The sequence below is a fragment of the Bubalus bubalis genome, chromosome 9 (genome assembly GCF_019923935.1).
Source record: "Bubalus bubalis isolate 160015118507 breed Murrah chromosome 9, NDDB_SH_1, whole genome shotgun sequence".
In the NCBI taxonomy this organism is placed as follows: Eukaryota; Metazoa; Chordata; class Mammalia; order Artiodactyla; family Bovidae; genus Bubalus; species Bubalus bubalis.
In genome coordinates this window covers 8,112,272-8,136,801 of record NC_059165.1, presented here as the reverse complement: position 1 = coordinate 8,136,801, position 24,530 = coordinate 8,112,272, and the positions used below count along the sequence as shown (strand labels likewise).

The 24,530-nt window shown below is 37.8% G+C and overlaps 1 protein-coding gene across 1 annotated transcript in view; it reads right to left on the bottom strand.

The window, feature by feature from the left end:
• Nucleotides 1-24,530, bottom strand: part of LOC102410054 — a 119,451-nt gene that overhangs the window by 73,077 nt on the left and 21,844 nt on the right. The window contains exons 4-6 of the mRNA XM_006056410.4: nucleotides 19,116-19,283; nucleotides 10,717-10,818; nucleotides 198-308 (exon numbers count right to left, since the gene is read on the bottom strand). Coding sequence (XP_006056472.4) covers nucleotides 198-308; nucleotides 10,717-10,818; nucleotides 19,116-19,283 — 381 coding nt within the window. The remainder of the gene's footprint in view (nucleotides 1-197; nucleotides 309-10,716; nucleotides 10,819-19,115; nucleotides 19,284-24,530) is intronic.

Below are 24,530 nucleotides of genomic sequence, written 5' to 3'. Positions count from 1 at the left end.
ATGGAAGGAACATAGGACAGACATGTGATTCAACTTCTCTGAGAGATCATGTTGATGACAAGGCAGTAATGGTAGTCTCAGGAGAGAAGTGAAGTCGTGCCCATTCTTCGGGTTTCCTCCTCCTCATGTTGGTATTCCCTGCTGTGTTTTAGATCGCTGCCTCATCAGAGCCACCCTGGACCCTGCAGACCACCTACCTTTCCTTGCAAGGTGCACGGCTTCTGCGTGCTCCACACTGGTGACCTCCGTGCCGTTGACGGCCAGCACCACGTCCCCGACCTGGAGCCCGGCTTCCTCGGCAGCGCTGTCTGCAAGTAGGGACAACGAAGGTCTCATTGAGGAGGGGTCCCAAACTGAGTGCCCCCACTGCCTGTCCTCTTTTTAAAAGGCTCTTTCTCTAACGGGCCTTTCTTTCCAACTCTAGACAATCGCCGGTGTCATTAATAAGAAGGAAAAGCCTCTCCTCACAGCCTCCTTTCATTTCTAGTGCGTGGTGTCTTTACACGTCCACCCAGGCGTCTGCATGGCCTCTTTGCAATATAATAGCCAGGCTGCTCAGAAACTCAATCTATTCATCCACCGGCAGGTTGAACTGCTAGTTCTCATTCCTTCATTGCTGCTAGGTCTCTTTGTAACCCTGAGAAAATCACTTAACCTCAATATCTTCATCTGTAAAAAGGGGGATAGGGGCAGAGCTTCTCTGCAGGATTGTTGAGGGAACAAGTAATTGAAATACTTATGAAGTGGTGGCAAAAACAGATCTTGAAGTAGTCAGAGAAAAAAGAGATAAAGAGCTGCTTTTCCTTTTCATGGTGTAGGCTCCTTTCCGAGCCATCTCAGAAAGGAAGCCAAAAATAGCCTCAAACATTAAGATTTAAGTTTTGGAAGGTAGGGAGGATCTCTCCAGAGGCTATTTAGTTTACCCCTTGGTTTTTAGGCATCCACGTTTACTGTAACATACCTAATATTCTCTAGGAGTCAAAAAGGGTGTAATAAATCATTTCAGAATTAATTCATTTTAAGTAAGATCTCCTATGTATTTGACCAAGATTCTTTCTGCAGCAGTTTAAATCTGTTTTTTCTTTTTCATTTCAGTTTAAACTCATTTTCTCTTCCTTAGATCCTAGTGCTGGGTGCGTGTTTATGGTCTTGCAGAATAATTATACAACAATATTAGGCTGTCATATATAGGATGTCATAAACCTCCTCAAATACTTTTAATCTTGAAGCGTGACTCAGTTAGTGAGCTCACATGATTTTGGATATTTTTAATAATGACTGTAGTTGTTTAAGTCTGTTTAATATAGTAGGGAAGATCTTTTCTGCATGAATAGGCAATGGTCAATCAATGTAGGAAGGTTAAGTGAAGAGTAATATTTCATATATCTATTTATCTACATAATATCATCCTTGTGATGAATTGACATCTCATAGTATGATCATTTGAAAAGATTTCTTCCACTGTCCTAAAGGACTTGATTAAGGCAATGCCTTCTGAGTCAAATTCCAGAATGATGATATAGATCCAGAAGCAATTTCTTATCAATTTTTTACTTCATATGCTACTAAATATTATATCTTTATACAGTACTTATCCAATAAATACATATTAAATGAATGAAAAACCTAAAAATTATACCTTCAAGGAGCTTAAAATTCCATTGGAGAAGAAAACACATGCATAATCAAAAAGAAATGCTATAATATTTGAATGGCAAGTATAAAAAACATGAATATAATAGGCATTGTAAAACTTCAGAAAAGAGAATTCTCACTCCCATTTGGAGTGGTTAAGAAATGCTTTCCAGAGAGGTGGAATTTGGTCTGACCTTGATGAATAGATTCTCCATAGTGGGGAGTAATGGGGAAGGCAGGATGACAAAGACTGCTTGGTGTTCACAGACCCAGTTCCTTTTCCATCTGGGCTCATATATGGAAAGCTTTTCTCTGACTTTTTTGCAGTTTTGGAGGCAATATAATTGAGTTTCAGACATTGGAGTTGGAGAGAAGCGATGTATACTACTTTTAGGCGTGGCTCATAAAAACATCCCAAGGACCATGCTCCACATTCTCCGCCCATCTTCCTGACTTCAATGTCCTATGGTGTGAGACACTAAAGAAAAAATAAACCTGGATCTCAAAACATTATGCGGGACAAAAGCCATCTTGCAACCAGGAACATTCACATGAGACTATCAGCCTGAGTGACTAATGATCTTTTATTGTCTTAAACCATTAATGTATATTCTGTTACTGAAGCCAGCATAACTTCAATCAGCAAGCAGCCAAGAAAGAAAATCTTCTGAGCAAAGGTACACAAGCAGAATGTCTTAAAGACGTGCCAAAAGGTGGTGATTCAGATCCACTGGAGCAGATGTTGTGGGGGGATACAGTGAGCCTGGAAGATAAGGATGAAAAGACAGCCAGTATATAAAGTGCCTTGAATGTGAAGATGACAAATTCGTGCTTGGTGGTCCTTAAACAAGAGAGCCACTAGAAGTTTGTGAGCAGAAAAATAGATACACAATGGTTTTCAGAAGATTAATTTAGAATAAGGAGGGATTAAGTTAAGCTTTACAGCAAAGATATTATTATGAGAATCAATACAGAATCTGGAAACAGCAACTAGAAATAAATAGAAGGTATAAAATGCTGCCTTAGGACCTAAATTTCCTCAAGGCACTCATTTGCATGAGTAGGGCCAGATGCCTTTCTACCCCTCTTAGACCATAAGCATCTCATGAGCAAGTAAAATTTCTTATTTATTGATTTAGGCATTTCCCATGGCTAGTGTAATCTCTTGCACATGGTTGGGGCATTAAAAACATTGACTAAATATACTGAGATAACCAAGGAAGAGAAAACATTGAAAATGTTCATTGGGCCAGATATAAAAAGATCTTTGAGATCTAGGATATGAAGTTGGCCTGAGAAATGGATTCGGAATTTAGAATGAAAGGGAAAAATGTAAGGAGAGAAAAACAGAGCACTGAGAATAAGATCTTGAAAAATAATCACAATTCCCTTTAAGGAGAGAGAGGAAATGGGCAGCTAAAGAGGAACATAAAGAAAGGGCAGAGAGGTCCTAGGGAGTATGCAGGCAAGAGTATAAGGTCAGAAAGGTGCAGAGAACAAGTGTATGGATGCCACGAAGCGGGGTGAGGGGGTAGGATGAATTGGGAGATTGGGATCGACATATACACCCTGCTGGTACTAAGTATAAAGTAGGTGACTAGTGAGAACCTTATGTATAGCACAGGGAACTCTACTCAGTGATCGGTGGTGACCTACATGGGAAGGAAATGAAAAAAAGAGGGGATGTAGGTATATGTACAGCTGGTTCACTTTGCTGTACAGCAGAAACTAACACAACATGGTAAAGCAGCTATACTCCAATAAAAATTTGTTAGAAAAGATTGGTGAAGGCAAAGGAAAAATTTCAAGATGGAGAAAATGGTCAGCAGTGCTAGAGTGACACCACAGAAGCAACCAGAGTAATAGGAGGGTCTAATCCTTGTCTATTCACAGGGTCAGGGCGAACAGCCATGGAAGAAATGTGACTAAAGCTGGATCAGCGAAGTCACAAGTGTTAGTCGCTCATTGTGCCCGACTCTTTGCCATCCCATGGACTGCAGCCCACCAGGCTCCTATGTCCATGGGATTCCTCAGGCAAGAATACTGCAATGGGTTCCATTTCCTTCTCCAGGGGATCTTCCCGACCCAAGGACTGAACCCCGGTCTCCTGCACTGCAGGCAGATTCTGGATTAGGAAAAGCAAATTATAGCTAAAGAGTTTTAAGGACTGTGACAGAAGTGAAAGACAAATGTTTGAGCTATTTGTACTGAAGGCGATGGCACCCCACTCCAGTACTCTTGCCTGGCAAATCCCATGGACGGAGGAGCCTGGTAGGCTGCAGTCCATGGGGTCGTGAAGAGTCGGACACGACTTTCCCTTTCACTTTTCACTTTCATGCATTTCACTTTTTCCCTTTCACTTTTCACTTTCATGCATTGGAGAAGGAAATGGCAACCCACTCCAGTGTTCTCACCTGGAGAATCCCAGGGACGGGGATTCAGTCTCTGGGGTCACACAGAGTCAGACATGACTGAAGTGACTTAGCAGCATGTGCTAAGTGATTGATTAGATGAAGTGATAAACTACTATATAATCAAAAGTATGAGTGTTTGGTAACAGATCTTCTCTTCCAAGTAAACTTTGCTTTAAAAACAATATTGGACCTAAGGAATCCATCAATATGGACATACCTTGTTTTTTCAACACTTTGATTGTATCAAAATTCACATACCATATCATTTTACCCATTTAAAGTGTGTAATTAAATGCTTTTTAGTCTCTTCACAGAGTTGTGAAACTATCATCACAATATAATTTTAGAATATTTTTGTTGCCCCAGAAAAAAACCAAGTAACCAAGAGCAGTCATTCTCCATCTCCTGCAACCTTTCAGCTCTAGGCAATGACTAACCTATTTTCTGTCTCTGTGGACTTGCCTGTTGTGAACATTTTATATAAGTGAAATAATATAATATGTGGTCTTTTGTGTTTGGTGTCCTTCACTCAGCAAGCTATTTTCCAGACCCATCCACGTGGTAGCAAGCACTACATTCTTTTCAATTGCTGAATAAATATTTTATCATAAGAATATAGCACATTTTGTTTATCCATTCATCAATAGATGATAATTTGCATTGTCTTCCATTTTTATGATGAATAACACTGCTATGAAAATTTGAGTATAATTTTTTGTGTGTGTGAGCATGTGTTTTCATCACCTGAGGTATACACCTAGGAGTGAAATTCCTGGATGAAATAGTAACTCTGTGTTTATTTAACGTAGGAGGAATGATCAGACTGTTTTTCAAGGTGGCTATACCATTTCACATTCTTATCACCATTGTAGTGTTCTCAGCTTCTCCACTTTCTTGCCAATATTTGATATTTTTTACATATAGCCATCCTAGTGGGTATGGGATGGTATTTTGTTGTGGTTTTCATTTGTTTTCCTTGATGACTACTGATGTGGAGTATTTTTTTATGTGCTTATTTGGCTATTTGTTTATCTTCTTTGGAGAAAGATCTACTCAAATCCTTTGCTCATTTAAAAACTGTGTTATTTATCTTTGCATTATGAGTGAAAATTATTCTTGTTTATAGAGGAATTACTTCTGTAGTGTTACTCTTCCTGATAGCTTATGTGATGGCTTTTAGCTTTAATTATAGAGGGTATTGACTGTGTTCCGCTCATTTGAATGCAACTTACAAATTTTCCCTTTATCTACTAATTATGGTGACAGTTTGAGGCATGATGATCTCTTGGAGGAGGGAGGTGTTTCAAGGTGACTCTAATATACCACACAGACAGTTGCCCTACTTGAGGCTGCTCTTGGGAGCAGAATGGAAGTATACATCCTACATTGGACAGGAAGGATCAAAGTGTTAAGAAAACAAGCCTACACTTTTCTAAGTTGGTTTCCCCAATAGGATACTTGACGACATAGTTCTGTATTGATTATAAAGAGTTAAATGCTGAGCTACTTCATCCTTTTATGCATATTTACATATAATGTAGAGTCTGAAAACTTATAATTAAAAAGGGGGCTTGTCCTTTTCATTTAAAAAATTTTTACTATAACAGTAGCATTTTAAACTCTAGAGCTTCCCAAAAGATGGGCCTGTCCATAATTTCATCTGTGGTCTGCCCATCCCTAAATGTATCATTTCCTTTTCAACTTTGCTTGGTATCAGAGTTGGAACATCTGTTTCTTTTGTTTATGACAACAGATCTCACAAACATTTGGGCCTTCATAGAAAATGTTCATGCAAGTGCCAGCTGGGTGTGGGCAATTAGTTATGTAAGCTACAAGCAAGCTCCCTTTCTGTGTGCTTATGGATAATCACTTCTATCCCACCTACAGGTCTTCATGCTGTATCTTTTTTATCGTCAGTGTGTAATTAAGTCTCTCTATTGCATGCAGAACAATGTTTTGTGGTGTGAATGAGATTCTCTGAAATGCTGGAAATATGTGTAATTTTAAAGTCCCTCAACCCTTCATTTAGTAGATTTGACTAGACAATGGATTTCAGAGGTTGCTATTCAGCACTGAGGAATGCATTTAAAAAAAAAGAGAAGTAGACTCAGCATACATGAATCCCTGCCAAGGAAGCACTTTCTGATGTTGAATAAAATCCTAGGTTAACTGTGTATTGTTGGAGCATTTTTGCTACAGTAGAGATGTTTCAGTTTTCCTCTTTCAAAACCTCAGGTCCTCTTGAATATCACATCACTTACAATGCAAATATTTTGATTTGTTTCACATCTGAATAGATTAGATACGGTTAACTGTCTCACCTGGACAGTTATAAAGGTATCAGACATTAGAGAAATCATAACCTTTTATTAGATGGCATTTACTTATTTTATTTAGAAAGGCAGGCATGAAAAGTATGTCGAGGTTTTGGATAGTTTGCAAAAATTTGCTAAACTTACCAAGTCAGATCTATTTGAGTTTTAAAAGGGAGTCATTTTTATCTTCCTTATGAATTATTTCTTTGTTTAACGCTAATCTTGCAAAGTCAGAGCTAGAAAGAGGCGAGCAGGGAGAAGTGAAAGAGAGCAGAAGAGAGAGAAAGCAGGGCGAGGAGGAAGGGGGAAGGAAGTAAGTGAAGCCGGAAGGGACCAACATCCGTGAATACCTTCCCCGTAAACGAACATGCATTTTCTTAAAGCCAGATGTCCTTTAAAAATACTGAAGCTCCTTGATGATAAAAAGTGAACTGTCTTCAGAATGGGAGAAAACAATAGCAAATGAAGCAACTGACAAAGAATTAATCTCAAAAATATGCAAGCAACTCCTGTAGCTCAATTCCAGAAAAATAAACGACCCAATCAAAAAATGGGCCAAAGAACTAAACAGACATTTCTCCAAAGAATACATACAGATGGCTAACAAACACATGAAAAGATGCTCAACATCACTCATTATCAGAGAAATGCAAATCAAAACCACTATGAGGTACCATCTCACACCAGTCAGAATGGCTGCGATCCAAAAATCTACAAACAATAAATGCTCGAAAGGGTGTGGAGAAAAGGGAACCCTCTTACACTGTTGGTGGGAATGCTAACTAGTACAGCCACTATGGAGAACAGTGTGGAGATTCCCTAAAAAACTGGAAATAGAACTGCCATATGACCCAGCAATCCCACTGCTGGGTGTACACACCGAGGAAACCAGAATTGAAAGAGACATGTGTACCCCAATGTTCATCGCAGCACTGTTTATAATAGCCAGGACATGGAAGCAACCTAGATGCCCATCAGCAGATGAATGGATAAGAAAGCTGTGTTACATATACACAGTGGAATATTACTCAGCTATTAAAAAGAATGCATTTGAATCAGTTCTAATGAGGTGGATGAAGCTGGAGCTTATTATACAGAGCAAAGTAAGTCAGAAAGAAAAACACCAATACAGTATACTAATGGATATATATGGAATTTAGAAAGATGGTAACAATAACTCTGTATGCGAGACAGCAAAAGAGACACAGGTGTATAGAACAGTCTTTTGGACTCTGTGGGAGAGGGCGAGGTGGGGGGAATGATATGAGAGACAGCATTGAAACATGTATATTATCATATGTGAAGTAGATCGCCAGTCCAGGTTTGATGCATGAGACAGGGTGCTCAGGGCTGGTGCACTGGGATGACCCTGAGGGATGGGATGGGGAGGGAGGTGGGAGAGGGGTTCAGGATGTGGAACACAGGTACATCCATGGCTGATTCATGTCAACGTATGGCAAAAACAACCACATTATTGTACAGTAATTAGCCTCCAATTAAAATTAAAAGAAAAATAGTGAACTGTCTTTGTCTTTACAGAGATAATTACAGCCACAACTGTTTCTTGTTCTTGCTAATTTGAAGAGCGCCAAGAGGCAGAGTAAGGGTGTCCTTGGACAAAATTTGCAGTGTTTGTGTTTTGTCATCTGAGTTCTGCCACAATAGCCATATTCCCCTTCTACTCTCTCCTCACTTGTTTGTGGGCCACCTGTACACCCCCAGCTCCCACCAACATCTGGGCAAACTTCCTGCCTTATCCAATTATTCTGAGAATGACCTGCTTGATAGTAACCCATATTTGATTAGCTGATTAAACTTTAATTGAAATTTATTTACATCAAAGTTAATAACATGGCCTTTTGCTTTTCTATAAATATTTCAGGATCTAATTGAAACGTTTTTATGAAGAAAAACAAAAGCAAAGACAAAAGAGGTACTCTTCTAGAATTTTAATTGGGATTGTATCTGTGGATGAATTTAAGGAAGAACTGACATCTTTAAAATTTACTAACTGCTCCCATTTTTCCTGCTGTTAATTTAGGTGTTCTTTAATTTCTTTCTGTATTTTGTTATTTTCAAAGTAATAGTCAGCATACCTTTATGAGAATTATTTCTTTCAATGTGCCATGTTTTTCCTTCCTGAAGGCTTTATACTTCATACTCTACATAGATTTTTAGATCCACACTACCTAGACACAGCTTCAAGAGAAACTGCTGTGAGGATTGTGACCGAGTGAAAGCTGGGGCTCCCCAGGTGGCGCTCGAGGTAAAGAACCCGCCTGCCAATGCAGGAGACACAAGAGACATGGGTTCGATCCCTGGGTGGGAAAGATCCCCTGGAGGAGGGCATGGCAAATCACTCCAGTGTTCTTGCCTGGAGAACCCTCATGGACAGAGGAGCCTGGCGGGCTACAGTCCATGAGGTTGCAAAGAGTCAGACACGACTGAAGTGACTCAGCGGGCAGGCAAGGCAGGCTTCAACTGCCACACTTTCTGGGTATCCTGCCTTCTACTAAGGCTACATTCTCCCCAATAAGTCACTGCTTCCAGCCTGTGACTGAATCTGGAGCAGGTACTGGAGTCAGCCTCTTTCTGGCCAAAGAGAGACCGATCTAGTGGATGGTTTTTCTCGGTCATCTCGGAATTTCTCAGAACGACAGTGCAGTTTGACTTCTTCCTACACAATTCTGCTTCCTTCTCCCTGTCCTTTCGTAGGTGCCAGACCTGCACTGTGGTCTAAAGGCCCTACTTACCCTTGTCTGTCACAGTGCTTTCCTCTAATCTTTTGTACATCTACTTCTGCATTGGTGTCTACCTCTCAGACTATAGGAACTGAGAAAAAGGAATTTCCTTTATTACCTTAAAGAATTCTACATCTGTTCCTATACTTGACAAAACTTTTCTAAGTCACGAGAAGGTAAAAGGATTATCTTTTTAGAGAAGGAGGAAAGGAGGAAAAGGTAAAAATTCAAGTACATTTGAATCAGGTATAGAGGTGGGATTTTAATGAAATCAGAGACAGGACTGTGGTGCAGGGCACATCAGGAAGGGCTGCAGTCCTCGCGGATGATATGCGTCCCTCCCTGACTGCCCACCCTGCCCTGGCAGGCACACACTTAGGGAGTTTGTGCTCCCTCCACAGGCATTTTGGGAGCATCAGCTCTGTTACCTTTGGGACACTGCCCCAAGTATTGCAGATTAACATAATGGATATGATACTGTTTCTGATCTTGGAAAACTCCCAGTCCAGATGAGGACTATAATGTAATTCAGAAAACCCTAGTAGCCCTGGGCCCCCTTCTGTGATAACTTCATTAGGCCTCTTTTAATGCAGCACTTTGCCAACAAAGGTCCGTCCAGTCAAGGCTATGGTTTTTCCAGTAGTCATGTATGGATGTGACAGCTGGATCATAAAGAAGGCTGAGTGCCAAAGAATTGATGCTTTTGAACTGTGGTGTTGGAGAAGGGACTCTCAAGAGTCCCTTGGACTGCAAGGAGATCCAACCAGTCCATCCTAAAGGAGATCAGTCCTGAATATTCATTGGAAGGACTGATGCTGAAGCTGAAACTCCGATACTTTGGCCACCTGATATGAAGAACTGACTCATTAGAAAAGACCCTGATGCTGGGAAAGATTGAAGATGGGAGGAGAAGGGGACGACAGAGGATGAGATGGTTGGATGGCATCACGGACTTGATGGACTTGAGTTTGGGTAAACTCTGGGAGTTGGTGATGGACAGGGAGGCCTGGAGTGCTGTGGTCCTAGGGTTGCAAAGAGTCGGACACGACTGAGCGACTGAACAATAGCAACAGTGCAGCATGCTGGGTATGGGTATATTTATCTTATCTTTATACCTTAAATTATTCTCATGCTCTGGATTAGGGAGAAAAAGATCTATCTTTCATTAGGTATCTACTAATTCCTAATTTGTTTGTTAGGAAATAAATCTGAGAAGCCATAAAGGAAATAATCTATGGGGAATGGAACTCCTCCTAGAAACTATTAAATAGTAATAAATTGGCAGCTGTCTACTTAAGACCCTTTTTGTCTGCAGAGCTTGAGCCCTGGTTTTGTAGGTACAGGCAGGGTTCTTCTTTAATGGGGAGGCCCAATCTTTACCACAGGTGTCCACTTCAGCAGGGAAGCATAGTATTCTAAAAAACCAATTGATCATGATGTCAGCACTCGGCAATCCTTATGAGTTTTTGATAGACTTGAGATTTACAAACTACTTCTAGTGTATATGTGTGTTTTACAAGACTTCAGTATTGGAGGCTACTTAGTATATTGCGCGAGGCCTGAGCTAGTTGTCCTGGTCTGAATTGCAACTGCGGTTGTGAAACAACTTACTAGCGTCCACTTCAGTTACCACGATCGGTTTGGAGTACTGAATACGGAATCCCCAGGGGTAATCGCCGGTCCCTCTGACAAGCTTCACGGTGCGCTCACGAACTGAAGAGGAAGCGGAAAGGACATTCTTTTGAGTTCATCTTTAGATACTACAAATGCAATGAAAATATAGCTGGTATTTATTGCTGGTTTAGTATATACCGGGCTTAATAAAAGTCAAAGTACTTTACAACTAGTATCTAATTTAATCTTCACATTGACCCAAGATTAATATTTTTTTGGAGAGGAGAAAACTGAGGCATATAGACGCTAAGCAAATCAGCTGAGTCACGTGGTGAGGAAGGGGCAGGGCTTTCTTCCCGAGGCCACTGACCATTGAAGGTTTCAGGCACGCGGAGCTGTGAACCATGGGACGGTTCTACAAGGTTTTAATACACGTGGAAATAAGAAAACCGAATCTTCATCCATAATAGTCAGGTCTTACAGGACCCCAGGAAATCCTGAGCAACTGAGCTGCTCAGAAACAAGGGAAGCAGCTGGGCCTTGCAGAAATGGTAAGGTTATGCTGCATTGAAAGTGAAGAGTTCCAGAAGCTTGACAGTAAAAATTAAAAAAAAAATTTTACATTAGTCTAATCATCTTAAATTAATGTGGTCCAGCTATTTACCAGTCTGCTTTTCCATGTGTCTTCTCCTGTTTCTTCCTGCTATCTTTTTTTTTTTTTTAATTTTTTTTAAATTTTATTTTATTTTTAAACTTTACATAACTGTATTAGTTTTGCCAAATATCAAAATGTTCTGTAGGTGTAAATATAGGTGTGAGCGTGTGTGTGTGGATGGGTGGGTGTGGGTGGGTGTGTTTCTTCCTCAAGACTTCTGCTTGCTGATAAGTTCATAACTATAACTCACTTCTGGACCCTCTTGATCTTCCTCTACCTCAAGACATTTTAAATTTCTACCTCAAGACTATCCAAGGGCATTTTCCCAAGCTGAATTCCTAAAAGATAAAATCTATCAGATAAGACCTCTTTGGGCTATTACTCTTCATAGACAAGGAAAGAGCAGGATTCCAAGGCAGAAAACACGTCTCAGGAAGACTTCCCTCTGTGGAAGGGCATTTTCCGTAAAGGAGATGTTGCTGCAGTAGGTGTCTTGTCTTTATAGTGTATTTACCCCTTGCATTTTATTTAGGAAAAAATACATGCCTGAATCATGCTAGAGTACAAAACGGAAATTAAAAATCTGAAGGGCTTATGTGATCTCAGAAGAATCCCTTTTTAAATGCTGACAAAGTTATCCAAGGAAGAATCACAATGAAAGACTTCAAAATATTATTTGGTTGTATTTAAGACCAACTTCATTGGGGAGAAGTGTTAATGCAATACTGGGAGAATTACTCTTTCCCTGACAATTAGATAGAAATACTTTATTAGTTGAGCTTTTTTTCCTGTATGTTAATGAATATCTTAAAATGATAAAGAATAAATCATAATACAGTACAATGATAAACTTCCTGAGCTCCAGAAGTGAATTAGTAATATGCCTCTGGAAAAAAGGTATTATTAGGTCTCTAGGAAAAATGCAATTAATTATAAAATAAGAATGCTCATCTATTAATAAAGGCAGGGCAAATTCATACCTTAAGATATAATTTAATAGAATTTCTTTCCATTAAAAATAGGAATACATTAAAATTTATGGGTAATATATTTTGTAGCTTCTTTTCAGCCATTCTTTTGTATTTTTGTGTATCATTTTTCATTCCTCAGAAATATTTACATCTTCCTTCATATTGGAGATCAGGAACATTTCTTCTATGAAGAGTTGCATCCTCTAGGTTCATATAAAAAGGTTCATACTAAGAAAAAATGTCTGCTGTAGGCAACATATGGATAAAGTTAGAAGCAATCAAGCATTCAAAGGAGTTCTTAACAATTGTATTTTGAGTGGCTAAGGACTTTTGTTCAGCTTCCCCTTTGATGAGAAATCTCTTTCTTTGCCATTGCAGACAGATGTCTGGGTGGGTGACTCCCTGATCTTGGAGAGATATTGTTATTATAAATTTACCTTATATTTCTCAGAGCTTGTAAACAGATTTGCCATTGTTTTATTACATTTCCTCCCAGGTATTACTGAGGTAAATCTTTTTAAAAATTAAGTTTCTTATAAAAAGATGACAAAAAGAGTAAAGGATTAGGCAATTTTTCCAAATGTTCTTAGCTGACCATCTCCTTGGTCAGCTAGGTAATAAAAATATCTAATAAAAATAAGGAAATAAGCATCTTTGCTTTTAATAATCCATGGTAGCCTAATATCAGAGGTAATTCATTCACAGACATTTACTGAGTATCTACTATGTGTCCCATTGTTTTCTTATGTATCAATATGAGGACTGTGGTGTTGAGGACAGAGAAGAGACTTTTTCTCATGGAGTTGACATCCTGGACCTTGGCTACCCAAATTGGCAAACATTCAAAGAAAGAACAGAGCCTCTTCATATGGATTCCTGAAGGAATGTTTGTTATCCCAATATGTCTGAACAAAATACACTGTTTCTCTGTTGGTTAAAACAGTATCAGGAAAAGCTTACCAAAGTTGCTGTGCAAGTATTAAGTGTATTCCAGTGCTAAAATTCTGTGCTCTATTCTGTGCTCCTGGGAAGATTTCTTATTATTTGTTAATACGATTCCCTTTTGGCAGTTATTTTGCATGACTATTTGGACTGCCACTTACTGGATCTCAGCGTAATTTAAGGGATAGAACTGGGAAATTCAAGGACCCCAAAATGAGTGTTTTAGCAGTCTGCAGCAAGCTGGTAGCTAATCAGGGCAAAAAAGAAAATCAGGAATCCTACTTCTGACCTCAGTAGAAATCATTTCTAACAATCCTACTTGTCAAAACTTCTTGCTCCTTATAGGTTACCCTCTTGATACTAGCTTCTGCTTTTGACAAATTGCTTATCCAATTGATGTTTGTTTAATGGAGTATTTTTACTGAGTTGATTCAAATCAAATCCTGTTTGCTTTTTGTCTTACATGCGATGATAAGATAGCTATTGCTTTCAAGGCTGTAGCATGGTGGGTTTTTTTTTTTTTTTTCAATCAGGTAAATCGAATGTCAGCAATGTGTGAAAGTATAAACAACTCAATAAAATCTTTAAATGGTAAGCTCAACTATAGTGCACTCCTGTGGGAAAAAATGCACTCAGAATGTTTTGCAACATGTTCCCCTCCCATTCTGAAGACCGTTTTCTCAGATTTTGAGATTTATGGTCCTGGAGCCCCTTGCTGCTGTCTGGCGGATAATCTGTGAGTGCCACACAGCTGCTGAAAAGCCACAAATAAATGTCATTGTCTTTTCAGAGACTGTGTGGTCACATCGTCAAGTAATTTATCCCCCCAAATAGCATTTCCTTGGAATCATCTTGTTAGATGTAAAAGTTCAAATGAAGGGCACATAGTTCCATAAATACAACACCACTTAGATATTGAAAATACCCTAAAACTTTCTCGTAGCTCCAGCAATATACTTCTGTAGTGATGCAAAACTTTTAAAAATCTATTTCTCCAATAATAGAAGGGCACTTTCTAGAGTATTAAAGATTGAATTCTGTAAGTTTAAAATTTATTCTCACAATACATATTGGTAGATATAAATCATCATTGCAATATCTTCAAAATGTCATTAGGCTAATACAGACATCTTTCAGTTTTAAAATTATTCTTTTGCCTCCAACTCATGTTTCCTCTCAATCTCCAGCTTCTTCTACTGATGTCTCAAAATCACATAGTTAAAAACATGTATCTGGTATGTGGAATACTTCAAGCATTAATAACAGTAAGCAAGAACAATTAGCACATTCTTGGACTGAGGTTCAGTGCAATAAATATTAATAGTTAAAACTCACTTACTACATTTAAACATAATTTGTTTAGTTGTGTGGATGTGTGTGGGCACATACGTGTGTGTGTATATGCACACATGCATGAATTTTTTGGCAAAATTAAGCAAATTTTCTTTCTTTTTTTTTTTTTAGCTTAAGCAAATAATGGCAAATCAACTAAATGCTTCTTTGATGACCATACACAGTTGTAGAAATGGTGATAATTGTCTTTTCTTACATCAGGTGTTAGCCAAGATACTGTGAGGGAAGAATGAATTCTATCTAATGTATCTTTTCACCTGCCTGCCACAAACAGTCACTACATATTGTCAATTTAGTTAGTATATTATGAAATAGCAATTGTTTGCAGTTTATATAAAATATATATATAAATATAAACAGATATGTGTGAATATGTATTTAATATTTAGTTAAAATTCCCATAAAATTAATAAAAATAAGGATAGGAGATAGAAATAGTCAAGACAGATAAAAATAGCCCACTATAATTTTCACATATATTGTGTCATTTCACATTTTATAACACTGTAAGATAGGCAGTGAGATAATAACAGAGAATAAGTGAATTTTTTAAGGTCACATAGCTAGTAAATTACTTTTTATACATTCATGCAACAAATATATGTTGGCTTTCTGTAATGAAATAGGTGCTGTCTTTGGTGTGGAGAATACATCAATGAACAAATAGAGAGCCTAACCCTGAAAATCCTATTTTCAGCCTAGTGTTTTTACCCTGTGCCATGCTATTACTCAAATAAAAGTTAACTATAGAAGATTTTGGTTCTTTTTTTAGAAAGTTTATTGCTTGATTCTCAGCATCTTCTTTTTATAGTAGATTTACAAGGCTGTGTTAGTTTCTGGCATACAGCAAAGTGATTCAGTTACATATATATATATTTAACTTAAAATATATATATTATATATATAAATATATATTTTATATATAATATTTTATATAAATTTTATATATTATAAAATTTATATAATATATATAATTTTTATATAATATATATTTACATATATATTTTTTAAGTTACATATATATATATTCATATTCTTTTTAGATTCTTTTCCATGATAGTTTATTACAACATATTGAATATATCAGAGTTCCCTGTGCTATATAGAAGGATCTTGTTGTTTATCTATTTTATTTTATTTTATTTATTTATTTTTTTATATCTATTTTAAATATAGTAGTTTGTGTCTGCTACTCCCAAACACCCAGTTTATCTTCCCTCTGTTCTCCTTTGTTAACCGTAAGTTTGTTTCCTAAGTCTGTGAGTCAGTTTCTGTTTTGTAAATACAATCATTTGTATCATCCTTTTAGATTCCACATGTAAGCAGTATCATCATATATTTCTCTTTCTCTGGCTTACTTCACTTAGTATGACCATCTCTAGGTCCATCCATGTTGCTGCAAATGGCATTATTTCATTCTCTTTTTGTGACTGAGTAATTTTGACTGTGTGGATCACAATAAACTGTAGAAAATTCTGAAAGAGATGGGAATACCAGACCATCTGACCTGCCTCTTGAGAAACTTATAGGCAGGTCTGGAAGCAACAGTTAGAACTGGACATGGAACAACAGACTGGTTCCAAATAGGAAAAGGAGTACGTCAAGGCTGTATATTGTCACCCTGCTTATTTAACTTATATGCAGAGTACATCATGAGAAATGCTGGGCTGGAAGAAGCACAAGCTGGAATCAGGATTGCTGGGAGAAATATCAAGAACCTCAGACACACAGATGACACCACCCTTATGGCAGAAAGTGAAGAGGATCTAAAAAGCCTCTTGATGAAGGTGAAAGAGGAGAGTGAAAAAACTGGCTTAAAGCTCAACATTCAGAAAACGAAGATCATGGCATCTGGTCCCATCACTTCATGGGAAATAGATGGGAAAACAGTGGAAACAGTGCCAGACTTTATTTTTTGGGCTCCAAAATCAGTGCAGATGGTGACTGCAGCCATGAAATTAAAAGACACTTACTCCTTGGAAGGAAAGTTATGACCAACCTAGATAGCATATTCAAAAGCAGAGACATTACTTTGCCAACAAAGTTCCATCTAGTCAAGGCTATGGTATTTCCTGTGGTCATGTATGGATGTGAGAGTTGGACTGTGAAGAAGGCTGAGCGCCGAAGAATTGATGCTTTTGAACTGTGGTGTTGGAGTAGACTCTTGGGAGTCCCTTGGACTGCAAGGAGATCCAACCAGTCCATTCTGCAGGAGATCAGCCCTGGGATTTCTTTGGAAGGAATGATGCTAAAGCTGAAACTCCAGTACTTTGGCCACCTCATGCAAAGAGTTGACTCATTGGAAAAGACTCTGATGCTGGGAGGGGTTGGGGGCAGGAGGAGAAGGGGACAACAGAGGATGAGATGGCTGGATGGCATCACTGATGTGATGGACGTGAGTCTGAGTGAACTCCGGGAGTTGGTGATGGACAAGGAGGCCTGGTGTGCTGCGATTCATGAGGTCGCAAAGAGTCCGACACGACTGAGTGACTGAACTGAACTGGACTGAATAATTAGTGATGATGAGCATTTTTTCATCTGCCCTTTGGCCATCTTCATGTCTTCTTTGCAGAAATGTCTGTTTAGGTCTTCTGCTCATTTTCTGATTGGGTTATTATTATTATTATTTTTTTGGTTATTGAGCTGAATGAGATGTTTTTGTATATTTTGAAAATTAACTCCTTGACAGTTGCATTGTTTGCAAATATTTTCTTCTATACATTGTTTTTTTGGTTTATTTATGTATATACATTGTATTATTGTATATACATTGTCTATACATTGTCTTTTTGGTTTATTTATGGTTTTCTTTCCTGTGCAAAAGCTTATAAATTTGATTAGGTCCTATTTATTTGTTTTTCTTTCTTTTGCCTTTGGAGACTGACTGACCTAAGAAGACAGTGCTACAATTTACGTCAGAGAATGTTTTGCCTATGTTCTCTCTAGGAGTTTTATTTGTCGTGTCTTCTAGTCAAGTCTTTAGGCCATTCTGGGTTTACTTTTGTGTATGATATGAGGAAGTATTTTAATTTCATTGACTTACATGCAGCTCCTCAGCATCCATTTTAATTTTCAAAAATTCCACTCTAAATTCCTTAAGTTTTAGAATCAAAGTTTCATACTGCATGCTTTTCAATGAATGGTTAATCTCAATTAATTCATATTATGAGATGAGTATAAATAAGTATTCTTAATGTGCAATATACAAACCTTGCATTGTCTTATGCATGTACACAGGAATTCACTTAGAGTTACAACTTTTCCTCATTAAAATCCTCCAATGCTGACTTTCATATTTAAAAGAAAAAATTAAGAGACTCTATTTTACTCTACAGATAAAACAAATGATGAGCTTATAGGTAACAACAATTACTCATGTCTCCATAAATGGGATTAAGATGAAACTAGGCACATTTTGATGCCTGTACTGAAAATTTAAGTACCTCTTTATAGAAATCTATCCTAGTCACTGCTGTTAAATCTGTGTATCTTTAGTGGCTTCCCCCAGTGCCTGGACCATAGTAGGAATGGTGTTTGCTGAATGCATGATTGTAAAATTAATTTAAAACATTATTTTAAATCTGAATCTTTGCTTTCTTGGGTTAAATTGTTTACTATTCATCAAAGTAATTTATTTATTCTTTGTTTATAAAAGTTTATAAAAGCTCTATAGGTTAAATTTTGCAGCAAAGATTAGATTGAAATAGTAATTTCACATTCTTAAATTTGTTATTCAGGTATAGTTTTTAAAAAAAAATCACCATGCTATTATTCCATTAAGGAAATACAGTTTTAGCAAACTGAATTTTAATCTCTTTAAAAAACATCATGTAACTATCAGACTATTAATGACATTTTTAAAACACATGAAAATATTTATTTTATGAAGCGAAAGTATAATTATTAAATAATTATATTATTAAATATGTCAGGCTATAGAATTTAATTGAATAATTGTAGAGTCCTTAGCAGCTACTGGTTGGGGATTTTCCTTTTATATCAAACTGTATACATGAAAATATGAGATGCATATTTTGTATACATTTGAAAACAGGACTAGACCTATGTATATTAAAAAGATGAGGCAGAAACAACAAAGTGGTCATAGTCCAGTGTTGGAGCAATAAATGATTTGTTGCTTGTTTGTATTCTTCAGTACATTTTTTATAACTGTATTTTTTGCTTGAAGAATGAAAGACTCTTGACTCTTCCTACATTCATCTTTATTCCAACTTTGGAATTATTGGTCTATTTTGGAATGGGTTCCTAAGACAGTTATTATTTTAATAACTTCAGAATCTTTCACAATATTGAGAAGGTTGTGTATATACACATACACACGCATATATGTACACACACACACACACTTCTTTCCAAATGCTCCCCCCAGTGTGAAAGTTTGCCAACTTTAGAGATTTGCCTGCTTACAGATTCTCTAAGACATATGCTTTTTATTGTAATTGTGAGGTCCTTACCAGCTACTGGTCGGGGTTTTTTGCTAAGACATCTGGGACTGTCTTCAGGATTCCCATCATCCCCTCGGAAAACCCATGCAGCTGAATGGAAGTTCTCTGTGTAGAATCCTTTTTCTTCAATACTGACTCGAAAGCCAAGGTCCACAGAGCAGCCGTCTTCTGAGGTGACTGAGGAGCAGAAAAGGTGATGACATGAATTATGATCTGGGAAGAAAGCTGTGCACATGCTGATGGCCAGGGTGAGGAAGCACTGAATATATATGCAGGGGAAAAATCTGTACTAAAGCAGTGTGATCCCTGAAAACAAGTAGCAAAGTTTGTTAGACAGTTCTCTTGGGAAGAACTTGTACAGTCCTAAAATATCGTAAATAAAACAGGCACTGCTTGAGGGTCCATGCGGTGGGAGTCAGTATACTAATCCTTTTGTGGAGAACTATGTTTTTGAAACTTACGTGTTAGTATTCAGGTATTAAGAGGAAGCCACATAAGACTGAGAATTAGATTTAGAATCCCTTTCAAAATACTGAGCATGGGGAAAAAAAAAATCCCTATTGTCTCTCTGTGCTTCAAAGAAGGTGCTGCAAAAACATACATTCTGAGAAAACTCTATGCTCTTACATGTAGAATAAAGTATATAGGGAGGCAGGTAAAGTTTTCTCTGACAGTTTCATTCATAGCAGTTGACCATTTTCTGTGTATTTGGGAGTTTATTGGATTCTCTGGGAGGCTGTGTCAGTTGAGGGAAGGAGAGTGCATTTCTATTTTAGCTTCTAAGTGTTTCTTTGTGGTCCTATTTGGGTAATTAAAACCTTAATAAAGTCATGCCCCACGTCTTTCTGTCTTTCAAGGATACAAACTTGAGAAGCACTATTTTGTAATTAAGGCATATGTTCAAGAGAAGCATAGATCCTTTACTTACATTACTTCATTATCATGAAGAGAGTGGGGTTTGAAGATCCCAGAATGATTCTTCAACAATAACAACAGCAAACTCTTTTAATCTCTTGTCACATGCTATATCTGCTCCTGTATGTTTGTCTTAAACATCATAGGTAAAGCCTTTCCCTTACTCCCCTCACTGTGCCCATCGGCCATCAGTACTGTGCTTCTGCTGAAGGTCAGTTATGTAAAGCCCCTAGGAAGGAAGGTTCTTTCGCTCTCACTGCCTTTCTCTGGAGACACGCTCCTGATGGTTCTTGCCACTCACCTTACATTTCTACTTCTGCTGTCCTAGTACTAGACTGAAGGGTACAAGTGTCAGTTGTCCTGATACATAGATACAAGCAACAGTAAGTTTCTAGTTCAAGTGTTTGTTTAACTTGTGTAGAAATGGTCAGGGGTGGTATACTGACAAAGCATGAAATAGCATAGCCTCTCACAGACAGTCAAGAACAAATCCCAAATATCTTTAATGCTTGTTCTTACAGTTTTTATTTTATATACCAAATGATATTATACCAGTCACTTTATATCAATCCACAATGAGTTAAGTGGTTTTAGATGCATTTAAGAAAAGGGAACCCTCTTATACAGTTGGTGGGAATGCAAACTAGTACAGCCACTATGGAGAACAGGGTGGAGATTCCTTAAAAAACTGGAAATAGAGCTGCATTATGACCCAGCAATCCCACTGCTGGGCATACACACCAAGGAAACCAGAATTGAAAGAGACGCATGTACCCCAATGTTCATCACAGCACTGTTTATAATAGCCAGGACATGGAAGCAACCTAGATGTCCATCAGCAGACGAATGGATAAGAAAGCTGTCGTACATATGCACAATGGAATATTACTCAGCTATTAAAAAAATGCATTTGAGTCAGTTATAATGAAGTGGATGAAACTGGAGCCTATTATACAGAGTGAAGTAAGTCAGAAAGAAAAACATCAATACAGTATACTAATGCATATATATGGAATTTAAAAAGATGGTAATGATAACCCTATATGCAAAACAGCAAAAGAGACACAGATGTAAAGAACAGTCTTTTGGACTCTGTGGGAGAGGGAGAATATCACTGAAACATGTATATTGTCATATGTGAAACAGATCTCCAGTCCAGGTTTGATGCCTGAGACAGGGCTCTCAGGGCCGGTGCACTGGGATGACTCTGAGGGATGGGATGGGGAGGGAGATGGGAGGCGGGGTTCAGGATGGGGATACATGTACACCCATGTCTAATTCATGTCAATGTATGGCAAAACCAATACAATATTGTAAAGTAATTAGACTCCAATAAAAATAAACAAATTAATTAAAAATAAATTACTCATGTATCAAGTTGAATTAATTTAAAATAATTATTCCTCTGACATGAGCAAGCTACAATTTTAGGCATAATGGGGATAGAAAGATGAGTTGGATGTGGTACTTAGGATGAGATAAGAGGGTTCAGAAGGAGAGTAGTCATGACCAAAGGAAAAAGAAAAAGGAAGGGTATCATTAGACTGGACCTTAAAGAGTGGTGGGCTTTCCAGGTGGCTCAGTGGTAAAGAATCCACCTGTCAATACAGGAGATGTGGGTTTGATCCCTGGGTTGGGAAGATCCCCTGTAGAAGCAAATGGCAACCCATTCCAGAATTCTTACCTTGAGAATTCCATGGACACAGGAGCCTGGAAGGTTGTAGTCCATGGGGTCACAGTCAGACATGACTGAGCATACACATGTGAGGAGTGGGCAAAATTTCTACAAAATGTTGGGGTTATGGATTGGTAGATAAACATATGGGGACAAGTAGGGAAGAAGGTACTGGAAAGATAGACCATGTTGATTGAATAAATCCAGTTTTGGTGGGTGAAAATAAAGGGGATGATGTATGGTAATGTAATGATAAAGTTAAAATGTAAATGATATGAGAATATTATGGGACATCTTGTCTGTTGAAATAAAAATGATGAAAGCTTTAGAAGAGAATACTTTAACTTTGGATATAGCATATCTTGTTCCACATAACTTATTTCATCATCCCTTACGTATGTTTGCACTCATTTTTTTAATAAATCTGAGCGTAACATTTGACATTAAATGGTAGGAAAAGTAAACCAAAAAATTATAATAATTCATTGACCTATCTGAGCTTTAAGCCTAAATCAAAACTGCTTCTTACATACTTGCTAAATTTACAGAAGCCCTAAAGTGTCTTCCATGATTTGATTTGTCTATATCCTTAGCCTTAAGTATTCAGTTATATTTTAATATTTATGAATATAGCATATGTAGATTCCTGGGCAAGTATTTATCTTATTTTTCTGAATAGGAGCTGTCCAGGTTGGATGGGTAATCATCCCCCTATCATTTAAAGGTCTGAGGGTGGGCCTTTAAATTACAGACATCTTTGTTTTTGTCAGCCTGCGTGAGGCTGTTAAAATAGCTCACTTATTTATATACAGATTTGATTATGTGGATGAGCAGTTCTCTGTTCATTCAGTTACCAAGACAGGGCTGATCAACATATTCTTACATAAACTGAGACATAAAATTTGTGTTAAAATCCAATGAAGCAGCACGTCACACACCTGCTGCAGTTTTGAGCTGCTGGATTTCCCAGCGACTGCCCTTTTGGAACTTTGAGCCGAGAAAAAACAAACCAAACATTTCTGTCACCAAAATCTGGTCATCTAAATTTGGCTGGTTAGATGAGTCTTTTAATAAATGAAACTTTAAAACAAAATGAGCTCCTTTTTAAAAAATTAAAATTCTTTACAGTAGTTCTTGTTGCTATTTATTTTATACAAAGCACTTTGTACATAACATGTACACAGAATGAGCTCTTAAATATTCTCGGTACGACAGAAATGGCATGTTCACTTCTCTGCTCTTAAAAAATTTAAATACTTCATTTTTTTGGACTTGAGAATCAAAAGGAAAAAAAAAATACTCAGCTCAGTTTCAGGTGTTTTTAGACATTCTCATCTCTCTCTCATCCTACTGTATTATTTGAAGGTAACAAAAAAGTGGTATCTTATGAAGTAAGACTCTGGGCATTTCCAGTGAGAGACCAGGTCAGATACGAATGGTCCAGTCAGTTCTGCCACTAATTATAGCTGAGTGACATTGGCTATTCTCTCCATGACTCAGATTCCTCCTTTGGTAAAGTCAGGATGAAAATATCATGCTTAACTCATTTATATCATAAAGCCTGGCATAGTAAGCACAATGTAATTGTTAGCTCTTACTATTGGAAATTGAAGTTCCTTTATTATGTAAATACAGTTCCTTAATAATTCTTATTGCAGAATGAAATAAGGGAAATGCTATCAAGAGTCCTCACACAATTAGACCCAAATTCTTGCCACATCTGTTTGTACTACAGGAACCATTTGAGATTATGAAAATCAGAGCTCCATGCTGCAGACCCTTCTGACTTCAGTATACAGCCTTCAAGTTATTTACCTGGTATGCCTTAGTCAGCATTCCCCACCGCCTAGACGGATTGATCAACTGTGTCCACAGACATAAATATGCCATTCCTAATGTGTTTTCCAGTTATTATGTAGGAAGTCAGAGCTGAGTGAGATTAACAGACTGAAAAACAGCAGCTCTAATGATGCTCGATAAAGCTGTCAGATTTTAAGTCATGGATTAGGAGCATATCCTGACTCTGTAAATGAGATAAAATTTAAAGCACACATTAAGCAATGCTAGCTCCAGCAGCTCTTAGTGAATTGCAGCCTCTACTGAGAAGTTTCTGAGGAAATAGAACATGCCTACTGAGTGTTGGTGCCTTGGATAAACGGAAAAATAAAATGGCGGTTCAATTCCCTCATGTCTAATCTGAAACAAATTGTTAGTATACCTTTCCATTCAAAACAGAACCCATCCCAAAGGAAACAATAATTACTTTAATTAAAATGATCATGGAAAAGAAATAAATTAAAAAAAAATGATCATGGTATTTCGGCTTGAATTTGAATTGAAGTCATAAAACTGATTCCTGTGTTGTTTCTAGTGGGCAGTGGTAAATGTTTAACAAGTGATTGTCCAAAAGAAAAAGAAAAAAATAAGCCCTGATTTGTAGTGTTTTCTGGTTTCCATTGAATAAATACTCCATGGTCAGTTTCAAGCTACCAGCCTGATGTTACTGAATTACAGTGTTAAGGGGATAAAAGTGCTTTACCCTCTGAGCCACCAGGGAAGCTGATAAAAGTGTACAATGGGCTGAAATAAACCACTGTGAGCTGATTCCTACACACCTATTATTTGGTTACTTGGTGTGCACTCAGTTGTGCCAGCTCTTTGCAACTAGGCTCCTCTGTCCATGGAATTTTCCAGGCAAGAACACTGGAGTGAGCTGCACTTCCTCTTTCGGGGGAACTTCCTGACACAGGGATCCACGCAGGTATTGAATCTGCGTCTCTGGCGTCTCCTGCATTGGCAAGCAGGTTCTTCACCGCTGGTGCCACCTGGATGAG